Source organism: Adelges cooleyi, unplaced genomic scaffold (genome assembly GCF_023614345.1).
Source record: "Adelges cooleyi isolate 19-005CV unplaced genomic scaffold, UGA_ACOO_1.1 ACOO_flye_CR_arks_rails_tigmint_CR_PRNA_574, whole genome shotgun sequence".
Taxonomy (NCBI): Eukaryota; Metazoa; Arthropoda; class Insecta; order Hemiptera; family Adelgidae; genus Adelges; species Adelges cooleyi.
The window spans coordinates 8,853,191-8,880,987 of NW_026096268.1; the positions used below are offsets into that span (position 1 = coordinate 8,853,191).

The 27,797-nt window shown below is 32.2% G+C and overlaps 3 protein-coding genes across 3 annotated transcripts; 2 read left to right on the forward strand and 1 right to left on the reverse strand.

The window, feature by feature from the left end:
- The first annotated feature begins 1,052 nt into the window (after positions 1-1,052).
- On the forward strand, positions 1,053-4,219 carry LOC126843303 (uncharacterized). Its single transcript, XM_050580728.1, has 3 exons — positions 1,053-1,157; positions 2,209-2,839; positions 2,970-4,219. The coding sequence occupies exons 2-3, from the start codon at positions 2,575-2,577 to the stop codon at positions 4,166-4,168; spliced, it is 1,464 nt and encodes a 487-aa protein (XP_050436685.1). The 5' UTR covers positions 1,053-1,157; positions 2,209-2,574; the 3' UTR covers positions 4,169-4,219.
- Positions 4,220-20,951: 16,732 nt separating this feature from the next.
- LOC126843020 (CCAAT/enhancer-binding protein zeta) lies at positions 20,952-23,664 on the forward strand. The gene has a single exon (XM_050580314.1). The coding sequence runs from the start codon at positions 21,142-21,144 to the stop codon at positions 23,548-23,550; it is 2,409 nt and encodes an 802-aa protein (XP_050436271.1). The 5' UTR covers positions 20,952-21,141; the 3' UTR covers positions 23,551-23,664.
- On the reverse strand, positions 23,664-27,564 carry LOC126843021 (actin-binding protein IPP). Its single transcript, XM_050580315.1, has 10 exons — positions 27,301-27,564; positions 26,653-26,861; positions 26,442-26,586; positions 26,244-26,382; positions 26,009-26,174; positions 25,573-25,916; positions 24,631-24,894; positions 24,484-24,569; positions 24,184-24,404; positions 23,664-24,113 (listed from the first exon to the last, which is right to left on the reverse strand). Exons 2-10 carry the CDS (start codon positions 26,833-26,835, stop codon positions 23,883-23,885), a joined length of 1,779 nt encoding a protein of 592 aa, XP_050436272.1. The 5' UTR covers positions 26,836-26,861; positions 27,301-27,564; the 3' UTR covers positions 23,664-23,882.
- Positions 27,565-27,797: the final 233 nt, after the last annotated feature.

A 27,797-nucleotide genomic window follows, 5' to 3' on the forward strand; every position in this document is an offset into this window, starting at 1 on the left:
AAAATCTGTAGACCTGTGACCTCTCCGTCACCACTATGCCCCGACCCCACTGTACTGGCTTTTTATATTCAATAACATGTACTAAAAATCTTAACATATTTTAGTAGGTGTAGTAGGTATCAGAGTAAAGTAGCCTACGACTCGAATCTCTTTAAAGAATCGAAATTGGACTAAGTAGTCGACATTTTGTCTGGCTTTTTGGTCTAAAATTACTTTTACTTACAGAAAAAAAGTGCACTAATTAACCGGAAAATGAATTAACATGGTCGAATTTTATTAAAACCACTTTTTTTTAAATATTGCCTATAAAATACTCCTTAAAACCCGACTGCATGCAATCCTATTAACGGGATTAGTTGCGGTATGTTTTTAAGGAATTTTGTATAGGCAATATTTAAGAAAATATAACTTTAAAACTAGTATATCTGAATATATTTTATTTACTTTAAAATTAGTCGGTATATTTTAAATGGCTATTGTATGGTTTGATTTTTAAGACCTTTGCCCCTTAACTAATAACCCTTTTCGTTATGAATCAACGTGATAACATTTTTATTAAAGATGATACGTAACATGATATTTTTTATTATCATTTGACTCATAACAGTTAAATGATAATTAATTACATTGGTAAATAGTAAACGCATACTTTTTGGTAATTTTTTTCGGTGCCTGTTTCTGCATTGCCATTACTTATAGACAATTAATACCAGAGGAGGATTTCTGTTGTATAATGAATATGTATTTTCAAGGATTTGAATTTCAATTTTTGAAGGTGCTAATGTCCTAGCACTTACGCTTTATAAATACATTTATTATTTTTATTTTGTAATTGTGCGGTGAACTCGTTAACGCTTTCGACACCCTTTTTTGTTTCCAAAGCTCGGTATCGAGATACAGTTTTACAGTGAATTGGACAATGGTAATATTAATAAGTCGCCTCTCGGTTATATGATTGTGGGAGAGAATCGCGGCGTTCCTACCCGGCGCAACCTTTACCGTCTATAATCATGTGTTTTTCGACTGCGGTCTTACGTTAGTCATTTGCATTCACTTTGAACTATATTATAAGTGACAGTGGTATCATCCGTCGTTAATATTATATTACATTTAGCGTTTATTTTATTAAAAATAATTTTCAATGTTTCAATGAACAGGTATGTATTATAAATATATTATGAATAAATTAATAACGAATATCAACTGCCAAAGCGTAATGGATTTTTATTGTATATAAAATATGAAAACGCCGCCAGGGGTGTGTATTTAAATTAAACGTTATAAACTTTAACAATTATTGTTTGTTTATAAACATAAAAATTACTTAACATACAGTAGGTTAGTTTTAAACATTATACAAACATTTAATACTTCAATATAACACGGGTAGACACTTTTTTTCCGGAATATATGAATATTTTGAAATTATTTTTTCCCCATTCTTGTAAGTACCTATTTTACTATATTTTCCAATACTTGGAAAACAATTTTTCTTCATCCCTTTTTAAGTAAAACAATAATGGACTACTTAAAAAAAAAAAATGGAAACATGTTTTTCATTTCATAAATATGTAAACAAAATTTTTTAAAAAATGTTAGCGTTTGAATTTTCAATTTAACCAATCTGTTCGTTTGCAATGACTTTGCAAAGACATTACATGTCCCCTTATAAATTTATTGTCATTTGTACATTGGTTTTGCAAAATACAGTAGCCCATAAAATTCATATTTATTAGTCGAAAAAAACGATAACCAGAAACAATGAAATGTTTTGAGATAAGGATAGACAACCGGTTCTTATCTACCTCTTCAAACACAGTGACGGTGCTACTGTTATACAAACCCAAACAAATATTGATCTTAAATTTATAGCCTTACAATGTCATAGCGAACAAACCGATTGATATAAATTCAAAATTCCAATGCTAATTTGTTTCGTCTATCGACTATCCCACCTATCCCCGGCATTGTCGTTTATCTTGTTCCGCGGTTAACAGTAAAGAATTGGAATAAAAATGTGTAAAGGGTTCTTTTTTTGTGTTTTTATTAACCGATAGTACCGACATTTTACGTAGCCCATTTGACCTTAACGAAAATACTATTCTCTATAATAGGTAATTAAAAATAGTACGAAGAAATTCCTCATTTCTCACTACAAAAGACTATTTGTTTTGAGTCAGTACAGTAAAACGTTGTTTTTGTTAACAGAAAGAATACCTAAAAAAAGAGGAGAACACCGCCGTTATGGGTATTAGAAATCTAACCGTGTTCATTAAAAATAACAAAGAAGAAGCGCTCAAAGGTTGCTTTAGCAAAGAGCCAGAGCAGCTTGAGAACATAGTCGTCATACTCGACGGCCTATCAATAGCGCACAAAGCGAGAGAAATAGGAAGCAGCAGTAATGAGCAAAATATGTTTGGTGGCGACTACGATGATATCAAAAATGACTACGAAAAGTTTTTTGAGCTATTAGAGAAACACGAAATTACACCCATAGTGGTTTTGGACGGCTCTCTTTTAAAAAACAAAAAATTAAAACTAAACTAGATAGGATGACATGGACATTAAAACAGTATGACCGACATGACAATAATTTCGAGTTTAAAAGGTGTGCGCCACATCTTTCTTATGATGTTTTTTATTGAAGTTCTCGACGAAAAGAAAATACCGCACTTTGTATGTGAACACGAAGCGGACAACGAAGTTGTAAAATTAGCCAAGAAGTACGACTGCCCTGTCATAAGTAGTGATTCAGATTATTATTTGAATACTGTCAAATTCATTCACACCGATTGGCTACGTTTGGTCAAGGAAAATGAGGATTCAATTTTAATAGAAGGTGATATATTCCAAGTTGAGGCGTTGTTAAACACTTCATATTTTAATCAAATAGATAAAAAAATATCTGCCGTTAATTTTTATCTTAATGGATAACGATCATAATAAAGAATTAAAATCTATTTTTACAGAAAATATATCCATAATCAAATGGAATTTTGAATTTTCGTATAAAGCAAATTTAGTCACAAGTTGGCTTAAAGGAAAGGAAATTGCCGAAGCTGTGCGAATAATCTCAAAATATTTACCTGAAACTCAAAAGTTTATAGACGAATACAACAACGAGGACACCAAATACTTGCCGTACCTTTTTGAAAAATATGGACATATGGACTTGTATAGTAAATTAAATATAGCCAACGGCGAACGATCCGAGAAACCCCTCTTTGCTGAAAATTATCTTTGCGGGGACTTGGGCACAGTGGATAAACTGTTGAGGGAATTGAAAATTATTATATTTAAGCCGCAGATAGAAAATTACGATGAACAACCTTACTACGAAATGTGTATTCCTATTGTAAGGAAAATAGCCGGACTCTTATTTAGTAAAAATTTTACGTGGTACGGTCGAAAACCAGGATCACCGGGGTATACACAAAATATTGAACAACCTTCATTTTGGAAACGTCAGAATGGTGATTCTGAAATGAACATTTCTTTAAATAAACTTAAACAAAATCCCAATCGTGGAAAACAAATGATTTCGAATGTGATCAGTGAAAACAATCGGTCAACTCTGCTAAACTTTAATGAATCGGGCGTTCTCCCTGAATGGCAATTGTTTATTTTGGCTTTAAACTATTGGTCCACTTTTAAACCGCAAGACAGGGATCAGAAAAGAGTAGCGTATCAAATGCGAGCGTTTATTATGGGCGCTATTAAATTAAACTTTATCGATAAAATCAAAGAAGATGAAGTGGAAAGCGAACAATTTAAAATGGATCGGCCGAAAGGATATTTCCAAGAATGCGTGTCTAAAGTGACCAAAGAGGATTGCTTAAAAGCAGATAAACGCATGTCCAAGTACAAAATTATACCAACTGTGGATTTTGAAAGTTTCGATCAATCTATCCGAATAATACATTATTTCGCAGAACTTCAAGGTGTTTTGTCTTATATAATGCCATTGAACGCAATGCTAAAATTCCCTTTGGAAAAATGTAAAATTCAAAACTTTTTTAAAGGTACCTTGCTGTTTAACTTGTGTGTAGAAATAATAGGAAACGACAAGACAGACATAGTAGAAGAGGAAATTTTAAAAGATTCACCTTCTTTACTAAACCTTTACAAGTTAATACAAAAAGGAATGTACGAAAGGAATAACGAATAACAATCAAATAAAAGACGGGCCAGTCAAACTGATAACGGTGCTCTAAAGAACAAAAATTAGGTAGTTTTATATTATATTATATATTACCTGTTATATGTTTCTATGTAGTGTATCTATTACTACGTTTTGTAATGTCGTAATAAGTACAAAAGTTAGAATTAAACGTTTTCTATGCCTATTTTAAATATATTTGTAATTTTTTAAAATAAAAACGAATATTTGTTTAGTTTGCAAACACTCACCCATGAAAATACATACCTATTGTAAGCAACCTTCAAAACAATATGGTCGTTATTTTGTTTACTTAGTTAACCGTTTTCGTTATGGACTGTAGGTCTAGTTGAGTCTATGTATATAAGACAAAATATATAATGACCGATTTAAAATAAATGTATAAGTGTATAAAAAAATGATATTTATGATATTCATTTGGAACATGTTTTCCTAAAAACGATAAAAAAATATATAAATTAAAAATAATAATACCTTGAAGCTTATATGAATTAACCGGAAAATTAATTGACACGGTCGAAATATTTATTGAAATGTCTTTTTTTCTTAAATATTGCTTATACAAAACACCTTAAAAACGGACCCCATGCAATCCCCTTTACGGGATTGGAAGAGGGGAGTTTTATAGAGTCAACATTTAAGAATAAAATAACTTAAAAACTAAGTTTTAAAACTAGAAAATCTGAATATATTTTGTTTACTTTAAAATTAGTCGGAATATTTAAAATGGCAACTATTATATGGATTGATTTTCGTTAAATATTGCCTATCCTTTGCCCCTTAATAAATAACCATTTCGTTCCCAGAATTCCATAGCAAAAAAAAAAAAAATAATGACTATAGTCACATAGATGGGGGCTAAGGGTTCAGGCATGATGATGACGCCATTGCTATAACGTTCTCGACAGCCGTTACAGCCGACAGTTGTTACTTGTTTATTTATTCGAGTTAATTATTTATACTGTACTTAAGTAAATAATCAACCATGAGTGAGGTATCTTTCACCTCTAGAGCTTGTGTTTCCGTTACACCAATAAAGAAGAACTCATGTGGAAAGGTATGTGTCAAGAATGTTAATTTTTTCCTTAGACGATTTTTTTGGAATTATGGGCTTATAAAATAAAAATAATAATATTTTATGTAATTAATTTTTATGATAGTTAATTTAAATAATTATTTTTTTGTAAATGATTTCTTCATCTCTATAGATCAGAAATAGTGCCTTAAAAATTCACCCCTTTCTCCCTTCAAAATATAAATAACGTATACAATTAATTTAAAAGTGATTTTTATCACTCAGTTATAATAATTCCTGTAGACCTGTGATTTCCCCGTTTCCACTAATAGTAATTTGATTTTAAAAGTTCCCAAATAAAGTTCTCCTTTCCTTGCATTCCCCTTCCTCTTCTCATCCCAACTATTTTATTTTTAGTTCGTTAGTAGCCAACAGAAATAAATAATTGTCAATCTGTATAAGCAAAAAAATTCCCAACTGCCAGACCTGAAGGTAAAAGAAGTGCTTAAAATATTGTCTAAGGAAACAAGTGTTGGCCAGAATACTATCCAAATAACCATTGCCGATTATAGACAATCGAAAACAGTCCATTCGCCTAACTGAAAAAAGATCAGACTGTTATGTACTAATAGGGTAGATGATTTTGAACGGAGTGCCATACGGAAGAAGGTACACGACTTTTGGTTCAGATGAGAAGTACCAACCTTAGACAAGATGTTACTTTCGATAAACCAAGATCCACCTCTCAACACGTACAAAAGGACTACTATCTATACTTTAATGCGCGGTCTAAATTTTGAGTACACAAAAAGAGGCCGTAATTGCGCTTTAATTGAAAAGGAAGAAATCGTTTTGTGGCGTAGCAAGTACATCCAAGGTATTCGTAGATGCCGAGCGGAAGGAAGGCCCATTTATTATCTGGACGAAACTTGGGTAAACGCAGGCGATTGTACGGCCTAAACAGTGATGTCCTGCAGGGATGTCTTCTTGTCTGGTCTTTCGACCGGCGCTCCTAATCCCACAGGAAAAGGTAAACGCCTGATCATTACACACATTGGGTCGGAAGAGATGGTGGTTTGTTGGCATTCGAGTCAAAAAATGTTTGGCCGATTATCACGAGGAAATGAATGGCGACACTTTTTTCGGCTGGTTAAAAGGCGTCATTCCTTTGCTAAAAGAAAATGCCGTTATTGTGTTGGACAACGCGCCTTATCATTCGGTAAAAGTTGGTTCTTGCGTCATGACGATTACTGGCGACACGACTGACTCGGACCCAGAAGATGACGATCTTAGTTGTGCACCTTTAGTGTAAACTGGTCAACACTTGTCTAGACTGAAGTCTAGGCGGCTACTATTCCCGCCCAGCTCCGGCGTAAAACCAGCATCGGCTTTGCCCCGACGTTAAAGCCGGCACTACACGTCTCCAGACGTTAAGATCCCGGCTACGGTGATAAACTGGCCATCTCCTTAATAAATAGGGGGTATAACGTCCTCTTGACAAGAAAACTTATACTGTCAAGTCATTATTTTTGTCATTTTGGAGTAGGTATTTTGTGATGGTTTGACTTAAACCTTTGTGAATTAACATTTTAATAGCGCAACAAGGTTGGTTTTTTTTTAAAAATACTTACTTAAATCCTTTTGAACGATCAGTTAAATTATGGTTTGTGTACGGCGAGGAAGTAAGACTATAGTACCTACTGTAGTTGACTGGTGTTCGAGTGACACTGATGTACTGTCGGTGGTGACAGTGTTGCCAGAATTGTCAAATAGACAACCGCCAATTTGTAATCATAAAAACGCCATATTCCGCCAAAATTAATTAATATATCGCCACTATATACAGTACGTTTGATAAAGAAAAAAATAATAACAAATCGTCGGACGGCTACCTAGCAATAACTGATACGTCGTTTTTTATTCTGTAAAAAAATTGTTTATCAGAAATATTTTTCCAGTCAAAAACTTAATAGGAACACTCTTGTAGCATTTTTGATCCAATTGGTGAATTAAGGAGGTCGTTTTTTTTCTTAATTACAGTTTTCTTGCCAGTTTTGTTTAAAATCGTCTGACAAGGGTTTGTTGGATATCCGACGAAATGTTACACTTTTCCTTAAACTTCTAAACCATAATATTATTATTATAATTTAGGTACATGTAATACAAACAGATTTTAGTAAATTTAAAAAATGTATAGTTTAGTTATTTAATATAGCAGGTACCTTAATAATTTTTATTCTATAAAAAAGAATAATGCAATTTGTAGAGTAACAAAATTGTTTTATTTTATTGTTTAGTTTTTCAAGACAATATAGTTAAGTAGTTTTAGGTGTTACATAAAACAAAACTTAACAAACGTAATGACTGTATGAAATCAATTTTAAATATAGAAAACATAACATATTATTTTGTATTTTTCATAATGTAAAAACTATATAAAAAAAGATCATTATTAAAAAAAAAAATGTGGTAAATTTATTTGATTATTAATAATATTTAATTATTTCATCTGTAGTATCATAATTTTCCAATTATGAAAATGACAATTCTTTAAAAGCAAACAAGCATAAAAGCATCTTTAAAATTGTATACTTTTGGCCAAAACATATGACTATCATTTAATTGATTTTCATCTAGGTATATTTTCTAAGTGATAGTTACTATTTTATTCCATTGAGTTTCTATCAAAGGCAATCGAGAAGGTTCAAGAAATATTTTAATAAAAGGCAAATCACTAAATTGTGTATGCAACTGGTTTAAACAGAGTGGGTGAAAATAATTTTAACTTCTTAAAAAATTCTATGTTGTCAGGTAATCTATTTTTATTTCATATAACATTTCTTTTATAAATTTAAAAGCTGTTACTTGTACATTTGTTTTTTTTTCAAGAGATATATTCGTATTTAGTATTGTTAACAAAAGAGGATTTTTTTTTTTTTGTTAAAATACATTAAACTGAAGTTGGTATTCTATAGATATCATTTTATTTGTATGATGAATATTTTATTAACTGTATGTTTTTGTAATATTGTGTTATAGTTGATGAGTCCTAATTATTTCGAAACATGCAAAAAAAAAATCATATTCAATTACACCTATTAGTGTTAATTTAAAATCAAATTTTACGAAAAGTCACATGCGTTAGTTTTATTTCTATGGTAATAATTAAACCGGAAAACTTCGGCAGGTACAGTTAAACTATACTTTTTTATTATTCATATCCACAGTAATACAAACAATTTTTTTTTAGGCGGGTAAACATATTGCCTGTTTAAGCGTATGGCTAAGGCATTAGTTTGCTATAGAAGTATATACACACGGCATATTAACACCTAATATTTAGTTAAATATTAGTTTTTTGTAAGTCAGTTAAACGGATTTTCCAATAATGTTAAAATGCAATTAATTGTTTCTTAAAATTTGACATTGATAAATGTCACAAACTGTGATACATAAAATATATATTTTAACACTTAGCATAATAATCATATTGTTATATTATTATTTTTTTTTTAATATCGATTCTATTTCTTTATATTACTTTGAAAATATTGTTTTGTAAATGAACAGATGCTATAATATTTTATATAAATAAGACAAATAATACACATTATCAGTGTTCACAACAGACCGAGGTGTTTTTAAAACTTGGTGTGCTCTACTTGCTGAAGTGTTGTTTATACATATGTTTATGTTTTGCGTGTATCTATGATTCATATTCTACTTTAACAATTTGCAAAAAATTAAAAATATTTCACAAAAAAATAATTTTATAAAAAAATATAAAAAATTAATTTCTTTAACTCAAAATTTTAAGTCGTTCTAAAATTAGTTGTACCAGAAAAGCACGATCTACTCATTTAATCCAGAAAACTAATATTATCAAAGGGGATACATATAGGCCTTTACCTCAACCGCAATAAGAAATTAATAAATTGTTAGCATTTCAGTCGACATTAGTAAATTCGCAAAATGTGTTTGTTGTTTGGAGCTAGTCAGTGATAACAACGATTTTGTTTTTTTTAATAATTCCAGCTATAATAAAAGCCAATTTGGGTTATTTAATTTTTTTAAGATGATTTATTCAAAATTCCAAAACTGCCCATAGTTTGCGACTTTGCGTCTATCAGCACCAGCAACGCGCTTAAAATCATTTAGAATAGTAATTTTGAATAAAACATCCTAAAATTTGGTAACTATAATATTTTATTATCCACATTCACAGTAATACAATTTTTTGCGTATTAACAACTGAACATTTGTTTTACGTCATGCAAAAGCTGCAAAGGTATGGTTCGATAAAACAATGTTCATTACAAAAACACATACAGTTGGAAAATCATATTTAGTTTCAGCACCAATGCCAAATAAAAACGTTTTAACACGTATTCTAATAATATACAACCAAATTGTATCGCTGTTTTTGCTAAAAAAATCTTGATCATGCTGATGTACGCCATTTTCATTTTGCTAACCTGCTTCAATTCGTACGTTAAAACAATCGAAAATTGTAATGTAAAACAATGTTATTACACCAAACTCATGCTTTATTTTTTTAAAGTTAATGAAACTTCTTTTAAAAATTCCTCTGCCGCTGATAAAAGTACATTTTCTATTGAAGACTTAAAATTGCACGGCCTTTATCTTCAACAAAGCTTGGGCGAAACCGTATTTGTAATGATCGAAGAACTTAATAGTGACGAAAAAAATTGTCGTCTTCCAGAAGATTTGATGACGATAAATTTATACTTGAACAACGTCCTGGAAACGTTGTTGGTAAGTCAATTCGACGGCAAAAGTATAATTGAAAATACCAAGCGCAATCTGTTTTATAAAAACGAATTTATACGAGGCTATAATGAAATTCTCGACGTCATCGTGAAAAGTTTTAACAAAATTTGCCCCAACACAAAAATAGCTGATAGCAATGGCATAAATAGGGAATCTACGGTTCAGAAAAATTCGTTAACCGAGTACCATTCGGGGGTTGATCCGAAATCGAAGGAAGGTGTTCACTACGACGAACTTAACGATTTGTTGCCGAAAATATACAAGACGAACTTTTTGAAACAACAGATGGATCACGCTAACAACAGCATCTTGGAGGCGAAACACATCTTTGTGGTAAAAAAAGACGTCGCTGAGGGAAAAAGAGACGAATTATCGAATTTTCATCCCAGAAAAATGTTCTTCTCCGACCTGTTCTCTGACGATCAAAAGAAAATCTCGGAGAACGCTATTGTCGATATGATGTCTAGTGACGAATGGTTACGTCAGGTCCACGAACCGGATTACAGGTTATTTCTGAACGTCACTATGAACGCAAAACTCGAAGACGGAAACCTTGCAACCATAGCAGATCTGTTCGAGATGATGCAACGCTTGATCGACCCTAATTGTCTTATGACTTTTCAGCAACAATTCTTGGCGGGCACGGCACACCCCATGTTGACGGTGGTCGGTTCGTATGTGTTGTTGGTGAAAAATATGTCTAACGCGGCTGACAAAATTTCTAAAAACGCACCGACCACACCCAAGATCTCCGAAAAAGAAATCAAAGATTTGGGCACTTCCGTCCATGAAGTATTTGACAAATTCATCCAGCTAAACATTTTACCGGAAAAAGTACAAAAACATTTGAAAACTACCCTCGTTGAATTGAACAGCTTGATCAATTATCCCCAGAAAGAAAACATACAAAAAGATCGCCCTCAATGGATAGAAACGGTTTTCAGACGTTGTGCTAGCCAAATAGTTTTAAATGGATTGAATTTCCTCAGCGAAGATCACTCGATGAAGTTGGAAACTGAAAAAGATTGCAATAAAGTCATCTACGCGCTGAAAACGAATATCGCCACTATAAACAAGTATGTTGAAAAATTGGGCGAATATAAAGAAGATTACGATGTTGTTGTTAAGCGGAATACATTTGTAACCTACGATAACATGTTTATGAAAGACAGCTACGACAAATGGCGCTGCGACATTGTAAATGACAAAAAAGTCGGTAAGTACTTTTATTCTGTCTCACGAGAGAACGGTACTGCGCAATAATCAAAATGAATAACTCTTGTGTGCGCCTGTGCTGATAAAAGCAATCAGGAGTACTTCCTATGGGTTCTTGCGTAGTACTGTTTTTCGTGTGGCTGAGTATATAATCATTTTCTAACAATCGTTGCTTCATAAGGGCCGCAATTTCGCTAAAATAAGTGAGTGTGCTTAAGCACTAGAAATATTTTAGGAGACCCTACTTTCTCAATACTCATATTATTAAAGATTAAGATTTTTGGAGGTGCTATTTTTAAAATTATGAGTGTTAATAAACGCCCAAGCTCCCTTAAATAGCATCTTACTTATACTTATTTCAAAACTTGAGTCGTAAAAATGTACATTTACAGTATAATATTTTTATGCTACCCAGTACCTTTATTTGAACACTTTTCACTCTTTGTGTGAAATATGAAAATATTCGTTATAAAATATAAAATAATAATGTTTTTTTACATTTTTTTTTAAGGTTATAACATGCCACGAGATAAAAAAAAACAAACAAAGCAGTATGCTCGTTTGCTGGAAGTTTAAATGAATACAAAAATTTCATTGGTATTTTTATTTGCAACTTACATGCAATTAATTCTTTCTAAATAATTGTCACAATTTTATCTTAAATAATGTCGGTTTATTATTATTTTATTAATTACAATTATATTATACTTCATTCAAAGTTTTGGTTATATTTATGGTTGTATAGAACTGTTGAAATATTATAGGTATTTTTAGTTTTTTGACAGTTTAAAGTCATTTTAACGGTTTTAATTATAATATTTAAATTAAATTAATTGTTTCTTAAAAAATTGTCATCAGTATGTTTTCTTAAATTGTGATGGTTATGTACATTTAATGTAACATGATTTTTAAAACTAAATTACTATATGAATACATAAAATATATATTTTACTATTTGGCCATATTTATCCTATTGCATTATTTTTTCAATGTCGACTCTATTTCTTTATATTGCTTTGAAAATATTGTTCTGTAAATGAACAGATGCTATAAATGTTTTATATAAAAAAGAAATAAAAATAACAAAAATAATATACATTATCATCGCTCACAACAGACCGCGGTGTTTTTAAAACTTGGGTGTGTCCTACTTGCTAAAGTATTGTTTATAAATATGTTTATGTTTTGCGTGTACCCATGAATCATATGGTATTTAAAAAAATAGCAAAATTGAAAATATTGCAAAAAGCAATAATTTCATAAAAAAAGATGAACAATTTATTTCTCTAACTCAAAATTTTAAGTCATTCTTAATTGTACTAGAAAAGCACGATCTAATAATTTAATTTAAATAACTATTATTATATAACTTGAAATATATATATATATATATATATAGAATTGTTTAACCCCTACTTGTATACTATTAATTGTTGAAAAATTAAAAAGACGAACAGTAAATACATATCGTGACGTCTATATAGTTAAAATTAGTTACCTAAATAACTGTATCATTTTATTATGTATTAGTGTGTCTACAAAGATGTACGTTGTTCTTGGTCAATTATTTGTATTGCACATAAGCAGCGGATAACAATATTACCTATTTAACTAAGCCTATGGCTAAGGTATATATTGCTATGGAAAAATATATACATAATTTATATTTGAAAATGTTTTTTTCAATACAATATAATATAGGTCATATAAACACTAAAAACGTATGCTAAAGCTACAAATGTGTGGTTCGATAAAACGATGTTCATTACAACAACGCAGACGTTGGGAAAAACCCGAGTGAACCGCGAAAAGTACTCACAATATTTATGTGTAAATTCTTTATTTCGGGTTCTACATAAAACACAATTTTAAAAAAGAGCTGAACTTATCATGTGCGAGAACTTTAACTTGCTCCTTCTGTACTGAAGTTGACGTTAAAATCTCCACTGATTAACCAAGGCAGAATGTGATAGTTATTATTCAAAATACCTGACCCCTCTTCTGTGTATGGCAGATGTACAAATTGGAGAAAATCTATTACTGGTTGTGTATGTGATTCTGGGTAAATGTATACAACAGTCATGAGTATTGTTTGACCATTTAGTATACAAATAGCTGATAGGCTATGAGCATCTTGCATTACTGCGTTACGCACTTGTCCATGCTTTTAATTTCGTTAAATTGGATACAATTTTATTATTTAAGTACAATACATCAATTATACAGGGCGGGACGCGGTTACTTCCTTATTTGAAACTCGCGCCACAAAGTGACTATTACTCCTAGAGTGTTGGTATATGGCGCGTTCGAAAGCTCGGTATCTAAAGTTTTTTAGCTTCGATGCAAAGCGAGAAGGTATTGGTTTTACTCTGATGTATGTTTTTTTTTTATCTGTATACACTGTAACTTCTTTAATACTGGACCAATTCCTTCGAATAGCAACTCTATAAATCGCAATTTTCATCTAGTTGGTACTTTGGGGGGTAAAAGTTGAAAAAGTTTAACTCTTCACAGGCGAAAGTTGAAAAAACAAAAAAAAAAACCGTACGAGTTTTTAAGTTAGAACTTTTACTGGCTATAGCTTCGAGAAAAAGAGTCGGATCGAGTTGAAATTTATAAGAAATATTTATTTAGTATGCCCGCGCACGTCAGTTATATCAAATTTGAATTTAACCCAATGCCCACCCCCCTAGGGGGGGTACAGGTTTTTTTGTTTTTCGGGGTTTTTAGCCGTAATTTTAAGACCTTTGGGTTGAAAATTTGCCAGTAGTTGGAACTCATATGTATCTATAACATATTAAACGGAAAAATAATTCGGCACTACATTTTTTTTTTAATAGCCGGAAAACTGTGTTTTCGCAGATTGCGTATATTTTAACAAAAAACACTTAAAATCTTAAAAAAATTGTTATCAAATCATTAAAACAATTTTATGTAGATCTATGCAGAATGATACTATTGAGTTTTGTGCTCAAGTAACACTTTTGACTTTAAGTTGACACAAAGTTCAATTTTTTTTTTTTTTACTTAAGTTCTTTCTGGCTGATTAAAATTGAGAACTGATAACAAATTCGTAATCACCGACCCCAAAAACATATAATTTGACCCCTTTTAATGCCTTTTTCACAAAAATCCAGAAAAATGTTTTAGCTTCGATGCAAAGCGAGAAGGTATTGGTTTTACTCTGATGTATGTTTTTTTTTTATCTGTATACACTGTAACTTCTTTAATACTGGACCAATTCCTTCGAATAGCAACTCTATTTTATTCAATTTTATCACTTTTATTTATAATAATTCTTGTAGACCCGTGACCTCTCCGTTTCCTCATTGCTTTGATTACATTATGCCAATACTCTACTATACTAATCCTCTCGGATAAAATCACTTTCAAATTAACGCTTTGATGCTTCTATTTTGTAATTTTATCAGTCATTTAAAAAACGACACAAGTCACAAATTTGAAATATTACACTAGCCACAAGAAACTTCATAAATATATTTTGCAGTGATTCAAATTTCTTGTACTCAACATTTGTATTAAATATGAGTCTGACAAATTGAGTTTTCACACAGAATACGTAGCTAAGTATATAATTATTACATTTGATAAAAAGACAGTTTTGAAAAATCGGTGACCTAAGTCGTTTTTGAAATGGCCGATTCAATTTATTACTTTCTAACTTTCCTAGCTTACACTGTGCTTGGTTTAGATTGTACTGCCTTGAAAATACTAACTACCGATTTGCATCGAAGCGTTTTTTCGAAAGTGATTTTATCACTTTCAGATTTAAAAATTCTTATAAACCTGTGACCTCTCCGTCCCCACTATGCTCCGTCCCCACTATGCCCCGACCCCACTGTACTGGTTTTTTATGACTAGTTTAATGTCAACAATGCAGTGGACAAAGGAGGAGCGCGCGTTCGCCGTGGAGGCCTACTTTTTCTTCGGCCGTTCGGTCATCACAACTCAACTTCAGAAAGCATTTCAACATCGCGCCTGTAGGTCGTGTGCCTGGTCGGAAATCGATTTGTTCATGGGAGGACACGTTTAGGGATACTGTTAGTTATGAAAAAGAAACGTGATGGACCGTCCAGAACCGTCAGGACGCCAGAAAACATCGGGAGGATAAGGGCGGCGCTTTTGAAATCCCCTAGGCAATCTGCACACAAACATTCGGCGGCTAAAGAGATTTCGGCCATCTCAGTGCATTGACGAGGACGGTGGCCACCTTCGAGATGAAAAAACAATTTTTTTGGTTTTGTTACGGCCAAATGTCTTTTTTTCAATTTTGTAATCTAATATTATACTAAGTTTATATTATATAATTCTTATTTTCTATTCTATTCTACTTATTCTTTTTATTTAACCCTAGGTACTTGTATATAATAATTTTACTTGTATAATATATTATAATTTTTACATTTTAATATATACAAAAATATAGATCCCTCTTTCCTGTGTTAGTGTTATATATATTTTTAAACATTTTAGCTTACTTATAAGTTATAATGTAAGTGTAAAATTGCCTTTACAATGTGCCCTTAGAAATGCTAGCGTAGGCGCCCCTAATTAAATAAATTTACACCGAGTTATTATTTTATTAACAAACCAAAAAAATTCACTAAAATAACCGAGTATTCATAAATAATAAAATATCAATTCAAATAGCCGACGTCCCGCCAGTCGCCTAATCGTCTCTTCCATGGGATTCGTATAATACATCTGGCTCATAGACAAGCATAAAGGCGGCTTGGGCAGCGAGTGGCGTTGGCGCGCGTTTTTATCATGTCACGACGTTATCGTATCAAATAATAACGGTGACGGCGTGTATAGTTTTTATTGCCGAGTTTGTACTTTCCTTAAATTAAACGTAAAATTATTATTATTATTATTAATTACACTGTTGTTCATTGTCATACGTGGTTTTTTATTCAATAGTGTTTCCCGGTGTGTCAAACGTTATCATATATATAATAATAAAAATTAAAAACGGCGAACGGCGTGTTTTGTTTTTTTTGGTGAATTTTTGTCTTTGTAGTTTGTTATATTATATACATACAATTATATGTAAATCGTATAATAGTTATTATTAATTACATATTTGTCCGTAATTCGCTCACGGTTTTCGTTCAAGAGAAATCGACGTGTTTCCCGGTGTGCAAACATTACCTATTAATATGCGTCGTTGGATGTCGGTACGTTTTTTAGATTTAGAATATATATAATAATATATAGTATAGTAGTATATTACATTTCGCTTAAACCAAATTATCAAATTAATTAGATATACAAAATTCTTATCTTTTTCAAACCGCTGTGTGTGGTGATAACGATACATTTCATATTTTTTGTTGAAAAATTTGTTGACATATACATCTACTATTTATTTTCAATTAAATAACTTACTGACTTATTTTATATATATGTAAATTATTTGTTTTAGGCCAATACTATAGTGAAATCATAACTGACGCGTGTCCGTTTAGAAGATTGATTGCTACTTCTATCTACTCTGTCTTTAATTAATACAATAAGTAGTCATTATTGTTACCATTGGTTACAGACTGTTATCCTATGCCGTCACCGATTAATTTGTCTGCGGCCAACAGAAAACTTACGCCGTAGAAGTTCATTTTTTGTTATTTATGAAGTATTTTTTAATAATTAGTGCCTATCTAATCTCTATACTCAACCCTAATTTAAATTGACAGTTTTTTTTTTCATTATACAGTGTCTTAACCGACTTCTCTTAACGCTTTAGTTTCTTAACGTGCACACACATACGATACTGATGTCCAAATGATTAAGACATTAATTATTTCAATTTTTTTTGTTAAAGCTGTACAATTGTGATCACTACATAGAATAAAAATTATTTTAGTTTTTTTATATATTTTTTTTTAATGATATATTATTTCACGTTAAATTGGCATTATTTGAATATATTTTAATTATTTCATTTAGTAGGATGATTTACCTATATAAATATGTATGATCACTATCGAGTACTATCACTAACCGTTTGGGGTTTTTAAAATTTGTGTTTTGACTTAACTTGTGGTTTTAATATTTTAACTTTGGAAAATTCAGACATTGTAGGTAAGCTATGTGTAAATCAACAATTCAAGCTAAGAAAATTCTTTGAAATTGACAAACATACAACTTTATTTTTTTTAATCATGTATCTGATTTCACTTTCCAGATAATTTTTTTTTAGGAAGTATTATTGTAAATTATTTAGTAGAAAAACATTTATTTACCTATCTAAAATAACATAATACATGGATTAATTAAAAAAAAGTTTATTGTTGTTAAAATAATAATATATATATAATGAAAAATATTTTTTTAAATAATAATAATAGTATATTTGATGCACTGAATAAAAATTGTTCAGATCTAAAAACAATCGATTTTTAGTTTTATACACCTGGGGCTACTTTTGTGTGCTTAAAATTTATATACATTATTGACATAAAATATCTATGTGTTAATTCCGCTCTAATAAAAAATAACTATATTACATGATCTAATTTATTTTAATCACATTATACATAGTAACATCTTATGCTATCTAATCATTCCAGTTTTTACTCCCTGGCTTTATAATACTTATTTAACCAACGAATAAATGCATTTTTACACAGTCTTATAATAAAAAATTATAGGTATGTTTTTTAAAAACATCAGCAAAAGTCCCTATATCATCTTTTTAAATTCTTAAAACAGTTGTCTTTAGATTATTTTAGCGTTCAACATTTTGTGTTCTAGACCGTTTTTATGAGTAGTAATCAAAAATCAAAAAAATTGTCTGAACATTTATTTTTACTAACTATTTAATGTTAATTTTTTATATTATATGTATGTATATATATATTTTTTTTTTGAGCTGCTGTTGATATAGCTTGAACTAAATTAGATACTTATTAATATTGACTATTTTGGTTTTTTTTTGTGGTGTGATTTCAGACATAGGGCGTAATTAAAACATAAAAATAAAATATTAATTTCAAATCATTTTATTGCATTTTAACATTTTGAAGCATGGTGGTATAAGTAATATACCACTTTTTCAAAAAATAGCCTACTCTCGCACAGTGGTATACCTTCATAATCATGTTCAGAGAAAATCGGAGAAAAAAATGCTGTGCTTCAAAGGGTTAAAATTTATATTGAAAATCAACATTTAATTTACTATTTTATTATTTATAGAAGTATAATATAAGTATTCGCTCCACCCTAAAAAAGTATAGTAAATCTATAGATTTTGCTATATTTTTTTAAATTGATACTACATAATGAAAAATAAAATTATTTTAAAATTTTTGATTATTATCATTTAGTAGGATGAATTGTTGGTTAGCCATCTAAAAATACATCAACATATGGTTTTATACCTTTCATGGTTTACTTAAAAAAGTATTAATGTATATATCAATTTATCTATTATGTATAAAATATGTCTGGATAAGTATCAAATAATTTAGGTATTTTATGCACTGAATATTATTATTATTATTATCATTTTGTACCCTGACCGTTTTTATAATCACCGCCGGACACTCGAATAATCAAAAATATTTGCTACAAATTATTTCAGACATTTCATTCATGTTTTGTACTCTTGAGTTCCCAAGTAACCGTCACACAAACATATCATTCTTCCACACTTTTAAACTTCTAATAACCAACAAACGTCAGACCTTAAGTATCAAAGTACCTTTAGCATTAAAGGTCCAGATCCAAAAACTAAAAGATTTGCATCGAGACATTTCATTTAACCTCTCTTTGGACATTTTTATAAGCTCTGCCAAATAGTCGATCAATAATAATGTATTTATCACTCTTCACTTCTTTCCCTTTTAAGTTTTAATATGAACTAGACATTTCATTCATGTGATTTACTCTTGAATTCTTAAACACTTATGAACTTCTGTTAAACCACCAGACCTTTAATATACATATTTAATGCATTATGCTGTTGGTTACATTCTAAACGTACAGTACGTCATTACCGAATAATGGCATAGACGGTGATTTCTGAACAAATAAGGATTTTAATTCAACCAATATCTAGACATATAACGTATACGTTTGAAAAAGTTTTGTTGCACATAGGAACACCATATCAGACATATACAGACTGACCTCTAAACATTTTTTTCTATTTTGAACCATAGCTATTACCAAGCCCGTGAAGTAAACAACACCTCAAACAATTCAAATTAAAAAAAAAAAAATTGTCCTTTAAGCAAGCAGCACACTCGCTTTAGTAGTAGGACGTTTCTGATCTGACAGGTAGCTAGACTTGCACTACAGTTAACCGGTACTTAGCTTGCAAAACACTTTTCCGAAACTAAGTATGAACTATGATTACTGGATAAAGGTACGATGAATTATAACGGTATACTTTAAAACGTAGTGAGCTGACTCGACACCGTGGCCGGCGTAGCCGGGCACCCCCCTCGGAACCGCTGTGTACAGACATATAACATACTACGTTTAAACAAATTTTGTTTCACAAAGGTAAACCTTAACAGACATTTAGCTGACTGTCCTCTAGACATTTTTATCTGTTTTCAACTCATAAAATTAAGCGGGATGACGCCGGCCTATATTGATGACGTGGTCTATAATATAACAACTTTTACCAAAGACAATTTCCATTGTACACTTTTTCCCAATGGCCAGCTTCTTATCAAGCCTCTTTAACTTTTTAAAATTTTAATTTAAACTTAATTTTAAACCTGTTACCTCCTCATAGACTGTAGCCTACAAACCTAGGATATTTTTAGTTGGCGGAGCGAAGCGACGGCGCCAAGCGAGCGAATGTCAAAACACTCGGAGACCTGCCGTCCTTATCAGTTTTCAATACGAATTCCGCCCGCTGATAAGGAACTGGACATTGGTAGTTCATAAAAATTGGTAAAAGTGGTAACAACCCAAGTAAGCAACACCGGACACTTGATATTTATTAACCGTCTAACTTCTAGACTATTCTTTTCAATTTAAAATTTAAAAAAATTACCGATACATAGCTAGACTTACTCTACACTTAATCAGTACTTAGCTTGCAAAATATTTGTCCATAACTAGGTATGAATTCTGATTACTAGATACAGCCTATAGGTACCATGAATTATAACGTCATTCCTTTAAGACGTATTGCGATGGCTCGACACCGTGGCCGGCGCAGCCGGGCACCCCCCTAGGAACCGCTGTGCACTGACTTCCACATACCGTGGCCGGCGCAGCCGGGCACCCCCCTCGGAATCTGTGACCTCCCCGAAAATACTTTGCAGCGAGGGGACGTGAGCGTGCCCGGCGTAGCCGGGTACAGTACCGGGAATCTGTGACCTACCCGCCCGACTCGGGGGCCTGGGGGCGGAGCCCCCAGCTAGAGCGAAGCTCTAGTATAGCAATTAATATAAATGTTTACCATATCAAAACCAACTATTTATCCTTTTTTTATACGCATAGTTTCATTTCTTTGCAGTATTTTTGCAAGAATATTTGTGGGGTGGTGAACTTTTATTTTTGACATAAAATGGTCAACATATTGTGTGCCAACAACGATTTGACCAAAAACCCGGCAAGAGCAGGTTGGGATATTTTAGTTTTTCGGTGTTGGCCACTCTGATTGAAATCAAAACGAATGTTATCATAAACGGCCTATCGCGCTTATCTAATAAGTAATCAAATTTTGAACCGTCTACTGATAACAAAAACTGTGTATTTACTGTTTTTCACGTGGTCTTATAACTTATTGCAATGTAACAATTGGCCATGTATTAAAACTGTTCGCGTTGAGTATATTAAACTGTTTGTGCTGATTTTTGTAAAAACAGATTACGCATATATTTAAATATATATATATATATCTTAAGTATCTGTAATATTATTATTTTATAATCTAAATTTTTTTTTTTGTACCGACATGGCTAATAGTTCTTCGGATCCAGACAGCGACGTAGCAAGCGAGGATGAATACGATCAACTGTATTCGGATTCCGATGCCGACGACGATCTGCCCAAATGGTACGAAAGCTTGCCGTCTTTCAGCACTGGCACGAAGTTGTCCGAACCGGAAGTACAAGCTCTGCGGTTCGAAGCGGAAAAAGTCTTGGAGCACCAACCGAAGCCCGATCACAAAAAGTCATGGATCGCCGAGATAGCCAAGCAAGGTACGTACTCCGATAAAATTGCCGCACTCACCATAAAAATACAAGAAGACCCGTTCCACAATGTCGCCGCTTTACAGAATCTAGTTAACATGGTGAAAATCGGCAAAAAGCAGCAGTGTACGCTCGTCATCGATTCCTTGACGGAACTTTTCACACGAGTGTTGTTGAAAACGGAACTGGTGACTTTTGAAAATCAACCATTGAGTGAGTTATCCAAACTGGACGATTTGAAACAACGGAAACAACTGCTTTGCGCTTGGTTGTTTGAAGAAAAGCTAAAACATTTGTATGCCGCTTTCATCGATGCTTTAAGCGCCGTAGGACTAGATTCCGTACCGGTCAACCGAGAGAAAAGTATATCTGCAATGTATAAACTGTTGGTGAACAGCTCTGAATGTGAATTGCAGATAGTCAGGTACCTTGTTAATAAATTTGGCGATACCGTTCATAAAGTCGCATCAAAAGCCATGTACACACTTCGACTGGTTGTCAAACACCGTCCAAACCTTAATCTTCCCGTATTTGAAGAGGTGAGAAAACTGCTGTTTCGGACTAACATCAAACCAAGAGCCCAATATTACGGTATTTGTTTTTTAACTCAAATTGACACAAAAGAAATGGCAAAAGAAGTAATAGAATTGTATTTATCGTTCTTTAGAGCGTGCGTTAAGACCGGAGCTATCGATTCACGTCTTATCGGTGCTTTGTTAGTTGGTGTTAACAAATCGTATCCACATGTAAAAAGCGGTATACAAGTAGAACAAATACAAACCATGTACAAAATCGTTCATTTGGCGCCATTTAATATATCTCTACAAGCTTTGCTTCTAATTAGGCAGTTAGAAAATAACGACAGATTCTACAGTGCGTTGTACAGAAAAATATTTGATGATCGGATAATTTCCACATCGCATCAAGCTATTTGCATACATTTAATTCACAAATCGATATGGGACGACAATTGCAAAGAGCGAATGATTGCGTTTATGAAGCGTATATTCCAAATGTGCTTGTATTGTCCGGTTCCGTTTGTTTGTGGAATATTTTGTATGACGTCGCGATTGATGAAAAAACATCAAGGCATCATTGGAAAATCAAAGTTTGAAGAAATAAAAACTGAAGTTATTCCAGAACCAGTTGTGTTGAACAAAGAAATTAAAGAAGAAGAAGACGAAGAAGAAAAATATTTCGACGTACAAACAAACATAGTAAATTCAAATCAAGAATCGCAGTCGTCTTCTTGGTATCACAAAAAAGCACCACAAGAAAAAAACGAAACCGAAATTCCCAAAGTACCAAAGGTGAGGGAAACGTTGAATTTTTATGATTATACTGCCAGGAATCCAAGGTATGCAGGTGGTGAACACGCTATTTTATCTGAATTAATTACGCTAAACCGTCATTATCATCCTACAGTTGCTACTTTTGCGTCTAGAGTTATAGCCGGTAAATCCATTTACTACGATGGCAATCCTTTGGCCGACTTCACCATCTTGCATTTTCTAGATCGTTTTTCTTTTAAAAACCCTAAAAAGCCAAGAGAAAGGGACGATAAGGAAGAACTATTCAGATCGGTCGGCACATCCAAAAAACATTATGTGCCTAAAGGTTTGAAAAGTATGTCCGTAGTCAGTGAAGAATATTTGAGACACGAAGAGAAGCAAATACCTTTAGACGAAGTGTTCTTGTACAAGTATCTAAAGCAGAGGCCTAAAAATGGCAAAAAAGAAGAAGAGGATCGTGACGAAGACGGCTTTAGCGATGTCGACAGTGTTAACAGTGAAGATTTTAATGAACTCTTGGATAACATGATGGGTGGAAAAAAGAAAAAGAAGTACGATTTCTCACGCGGTTTTGAGAAAAAAAATAAATCCAAAAAAAAGCAACAACCCGTTGATGATGAATCTGAAAGCGACGACAACGATGACGATTTTGTAGCACCAAAAAAATCAAAGAGCCTAGCCGACCTAGCTGTGCCGGCCGAGAAATTTGCTGCCATGTTAGACGCAGCCGGTAAAAAGAAATCTGGAGGTAAAGACGATATTTTGGTTAGGGACAATGCATCGGCCAAACAGTTAGAGTGGGAAAAAAAGAAATTCAGTGGGAAGAAACGTAAACGACTAGACGATGGAAGGAAAAATAGAAAACGCAATCGTAATTAATAGCGGTTTTACTATATTGTAATAAAAAAAAAAATAATAAAACAAAGAAAGACAATAATATTTTGTTGTATTGTTGGATATTATTTTATCAATGTACATTTTTTTTTTTTTTTTATTAGATAATTACAATTATCTATGAATATTGACATAATAAAAAAAAAGTTTTCTGGTGTTTCATCGATAAGTTTTATTTTAAAAGTATTATGAAATATTTGTGCGGTCATATATACTCGAGTCCAAAAAATAAAAAAACGTTACAATAATACAATTCAATATTTCTAGGAAATTATCTTTAGAATTCACATTTGCGCTTTGAATTTGTGCTTGTCGTTTTATAGTACTGCGACTCCAGCTTCGCTTCTGGATTCTGGGAGCGGAGGCAAGCCTTCCCACTGAGACGTTGAACTGTTGTACCTTTCCACTGTAGATATAGTTATTTGCGATCTGTACGAGTTTATAGTATGTGTTATGTCGCCACCAATTACGTAGAGCATGCCATCCGCAGCAGCTACAGCTGGACTAGCACGTTTTTCCTTCATAGGCGACACAAAGCTCCAAGTGTTCTGATGGGAATTTTTTTTTTAAATAAGTTATTCGACGCATAAGTTAATCGTAAAAATAAAATTCACATACTTCTTCAAAGTCGTACTGTTCGACCAAATTTAACACTTCGTTGTTACTGGTTATTCCACCGACGACGTACAAGTGTTTGTCCATTACGGAAACGCCCATCTGACTGCGAGGTACTAACATTGGTGCCAGAACAGACCATTCGCCGGTTACTGGATTGTAACTCAATAGGTCTTGAAGGTGACGTTTAGTGCGAGTACATCCTCCGACGATATAAATTAAACCTATCGGAGGGAATAATAACAGTTAAATAAAAATAAAATGTTAAGCTTAATAGAAAAAAAAAACTCGTTGGTTATAAACCTTCAAATGAAACGACTCCCATACTAAACCGAGGTTCAGGTAGTACACTACTGCACATTGTCCAACGGTTCAACGATGGAGAATAGCTAAATACAAAAATTCATAGTCAATTGCTAAAATAACAGATGAAATAAATTGTTAACCGACATTTCTATAGAGCCTCCGATGTCGTCTCCAACCCATCCTCCGATCGCATATAGATATCCGTTTAAAGCGGCCATCCCAAATTCACATCGGGGAACGGTCATTCCGGCAACAGGAGACCACTGGTCTTCAATAGGGTTGTAACATTCTCCGTTTGACAGGATGAGAGATTCGTTTTCGCCTCCTACAACGTAAATACAGCCATTCAATATTGCCACTCCCGGCATTATTCGTCCTATGTTCATTGGTTTAATGTCGCACCATTCTCTGTTGAATTAAACAATAACACACGAGTGGGATCAGTTTAAAATAATCACTTTCAAATAAACTCTTATATAAATAATTTTTTTAGATAATAAATTGTAGTATTTAATTTTTAAGTATTCCTCAATAAAAACAAAATTGTAACTACAGATTTGTACATTTTTTAAATGTAACGCATGTATTTTATTAACTTTTAAAGTTGAAAATAATTTATTGTACATTTACATAAAAAAAAATCACCAAAAGTATACATCAACACGGGACAATATTGTTTCTTAGTTTTTCTGACCTACAGTTCAAAAACCAAGGCCAAAAAATTCCCCCCCTTCAAAAAAAAAAGTTTCCACCTCCATCTTAGGGGAAGTCATGTGGCCATCAGTTCATTAGTTCTTTAAAAAAAATCTTAGGAAAAAGGTCAACGATATTTTCTTGGTTTTTTATTGAATATCAGTAGAATAGTATCTAAGAAAAATCTCATACAAGTTCAGAACCAATTCAACTATTTTAAAAGATGTTAAAGCGCGCTGTTGAAAGTAAGTATACATTTTTAAGGGGTAGGGATGAACTATTTAAATTTTAGTAATCTAAAGACTTGCCATATGAAGAAGTCTGTATGTCGGATTAAAATATAACTTAATATTCATAAAGGTAGGTATAATAAAGAAGTAAATAAAAGCTTACTTCCTAAAAGTATTGTACTTGACTACGGATTCGAACGTGGACTCTGTATAGCGAGACCAGGCACTGCATATTTCTCTTTTTGATCCGCCTAAAATGTAAATATCTTTTTTCGCTCCTAAGCGCGGTTCGACTTGCAAAGCGACCAGGTTGCCAATACCATCGGCTATATCTGTGTATATAGAACGAAGGGCTACTCTTAAACTGGCATCGGTGTTTTCGTTGATTTCTCGTTCTAAAAATTGGGTACTCATAAGAGGTAGGCGTATACACGAGAGTATTTCAAAAATATAACGACGCCGGTCGGGAAGATCGTTTTTAATCCATTTCATAGCGGCACGAAACACCTAAACATTATAAGTACCCGCAACTCATTAATTTAATTTGTCAAAAATATTAACATTTTATACATGTACAAACATCAATATTTTAATTTTACCTGTTGTTCAGAATCTACGCACAGATATTCACTGTTGAGAAATTTAATAAACTGATCTTTGGTTAGATCTCCCAATTCTTCTTCTTCGCAAATTTGAACAAAGTTACCATAGATGAAGTCTTCAGCTAATTTATGCAAAACTGAAAAATTGTGCATTTCCGCAAATCTGTAGCGGAACGCATTTACTTATTAATTGGACGTTTGTGACAAGAAAAATTATTTCTTAATTAATTACCTTAGGAGACCTATAGCGTTGGATGAATGTATCTCGCTCTTTAAGAACTCTGTACAACAACTAACAGCATCGTTCAATTGTAACATGTCTGCGGCTATCATTAATTCTTCGACATTTTCTTGATAAATGTTAACTTCCCCTAGAACACAATAAATTGACGATGATATAAATTTATAAAAATCATTAATATTTCTTTACCTGTATAAATAAAATTGATTAATATTTCTAGTACACCAGGTGAAACCGATGGTAGTTCGATCGACTTTTTGCCAGCTTCCAATAATCCATTAGTGAACATGGCATAAAAATACGGACTACTAGCCGCCAAAATTGCTTTGTGTGCCTAAATATTAAAAAATTTCATATAAATATTTTTCTATAAAATGAATGTTGAAATTAAAACAATTACGTTAATACAGTAGCCTTTCGACATAAGTTGTATGTCGCAAAAGACATCATTTTTTCGTGAACTATTTAACCCTCTCAACAGAGCTTCAATGTACGTTTTGGAGAGGAATTTGTTGGGTATATCGAAAGGCGCTAAGTTGCATGTGCAACCTATAACTTCTTTGTCATTTTCAGATGGCGCCATTAAGCATGTGTTCTTACACCAATTGACTGTAAAACAATACCAGATAAAAGTGTTTTCAAATATAATTTAACGTGTTTACAATCAAAGTCTTAATAGTTATTACCAAAAGATAACCAGATATAAAAGTTCTATCAATTCATTGAACTTTCAATAAATTAAATTTATTAACTATTTACTTTGTTTGTTTAATAAGTACTATATTGCTTTAAGGGTGTCAATAAATGTCTAATGTTATTATAAACTTTAGAAGAACACACAAGCACGTTTGTTAAATTATGTATATACATGCTACAAAGAAATTGGTTTAACGATTGTCAAAAAATAAAATCACTTAGTAATACATCACTATAAAACCAATTTTTTCTGCCGAAAGTTCTTCTAAATATCTACATAACTTTATTACATATAAACACACAAATGGGCAGTAAACATTTTCTAGTAATATACTAATATTGGACTACTAACCATCATTAATGCCATACTATATGCACTTTAATAGTGGCGATACACATTTGTAAAAAAATTCAAATAAACCCAAATGGGTACATAACGTTAAGGATGTGAAAAAATCAGCTTATTTATTATAATTACAATCAATTTGAAAATTCAAAATGCATAAAACAATGTTTGTTTATATTTTAAATTTTAAATTATACGCCCTAATTATTAGAACTAATTACGAAATACGAATAATAATAATTTACAATATGGTGTAGGCCTGAAACTCAAAAGTTTGGAAAATAGAAATTGGTACAAGACAGTGTGATAAGTGTTATCGTTGTAAAAACAGATGATTCGCTCGGGAACAGCAGCTCGATACCTAGCGGTAGGTGTTGGGAAATTAGAATTTTTTTTTTTAAATCAAATTTTCAATAAAATGTATTTAATATGAAACGTAGCCATCGTCGGTATCGATATTTTAATATTTTACGGGTAGGTTTTGCCGTCGCCGAACGGGTTTG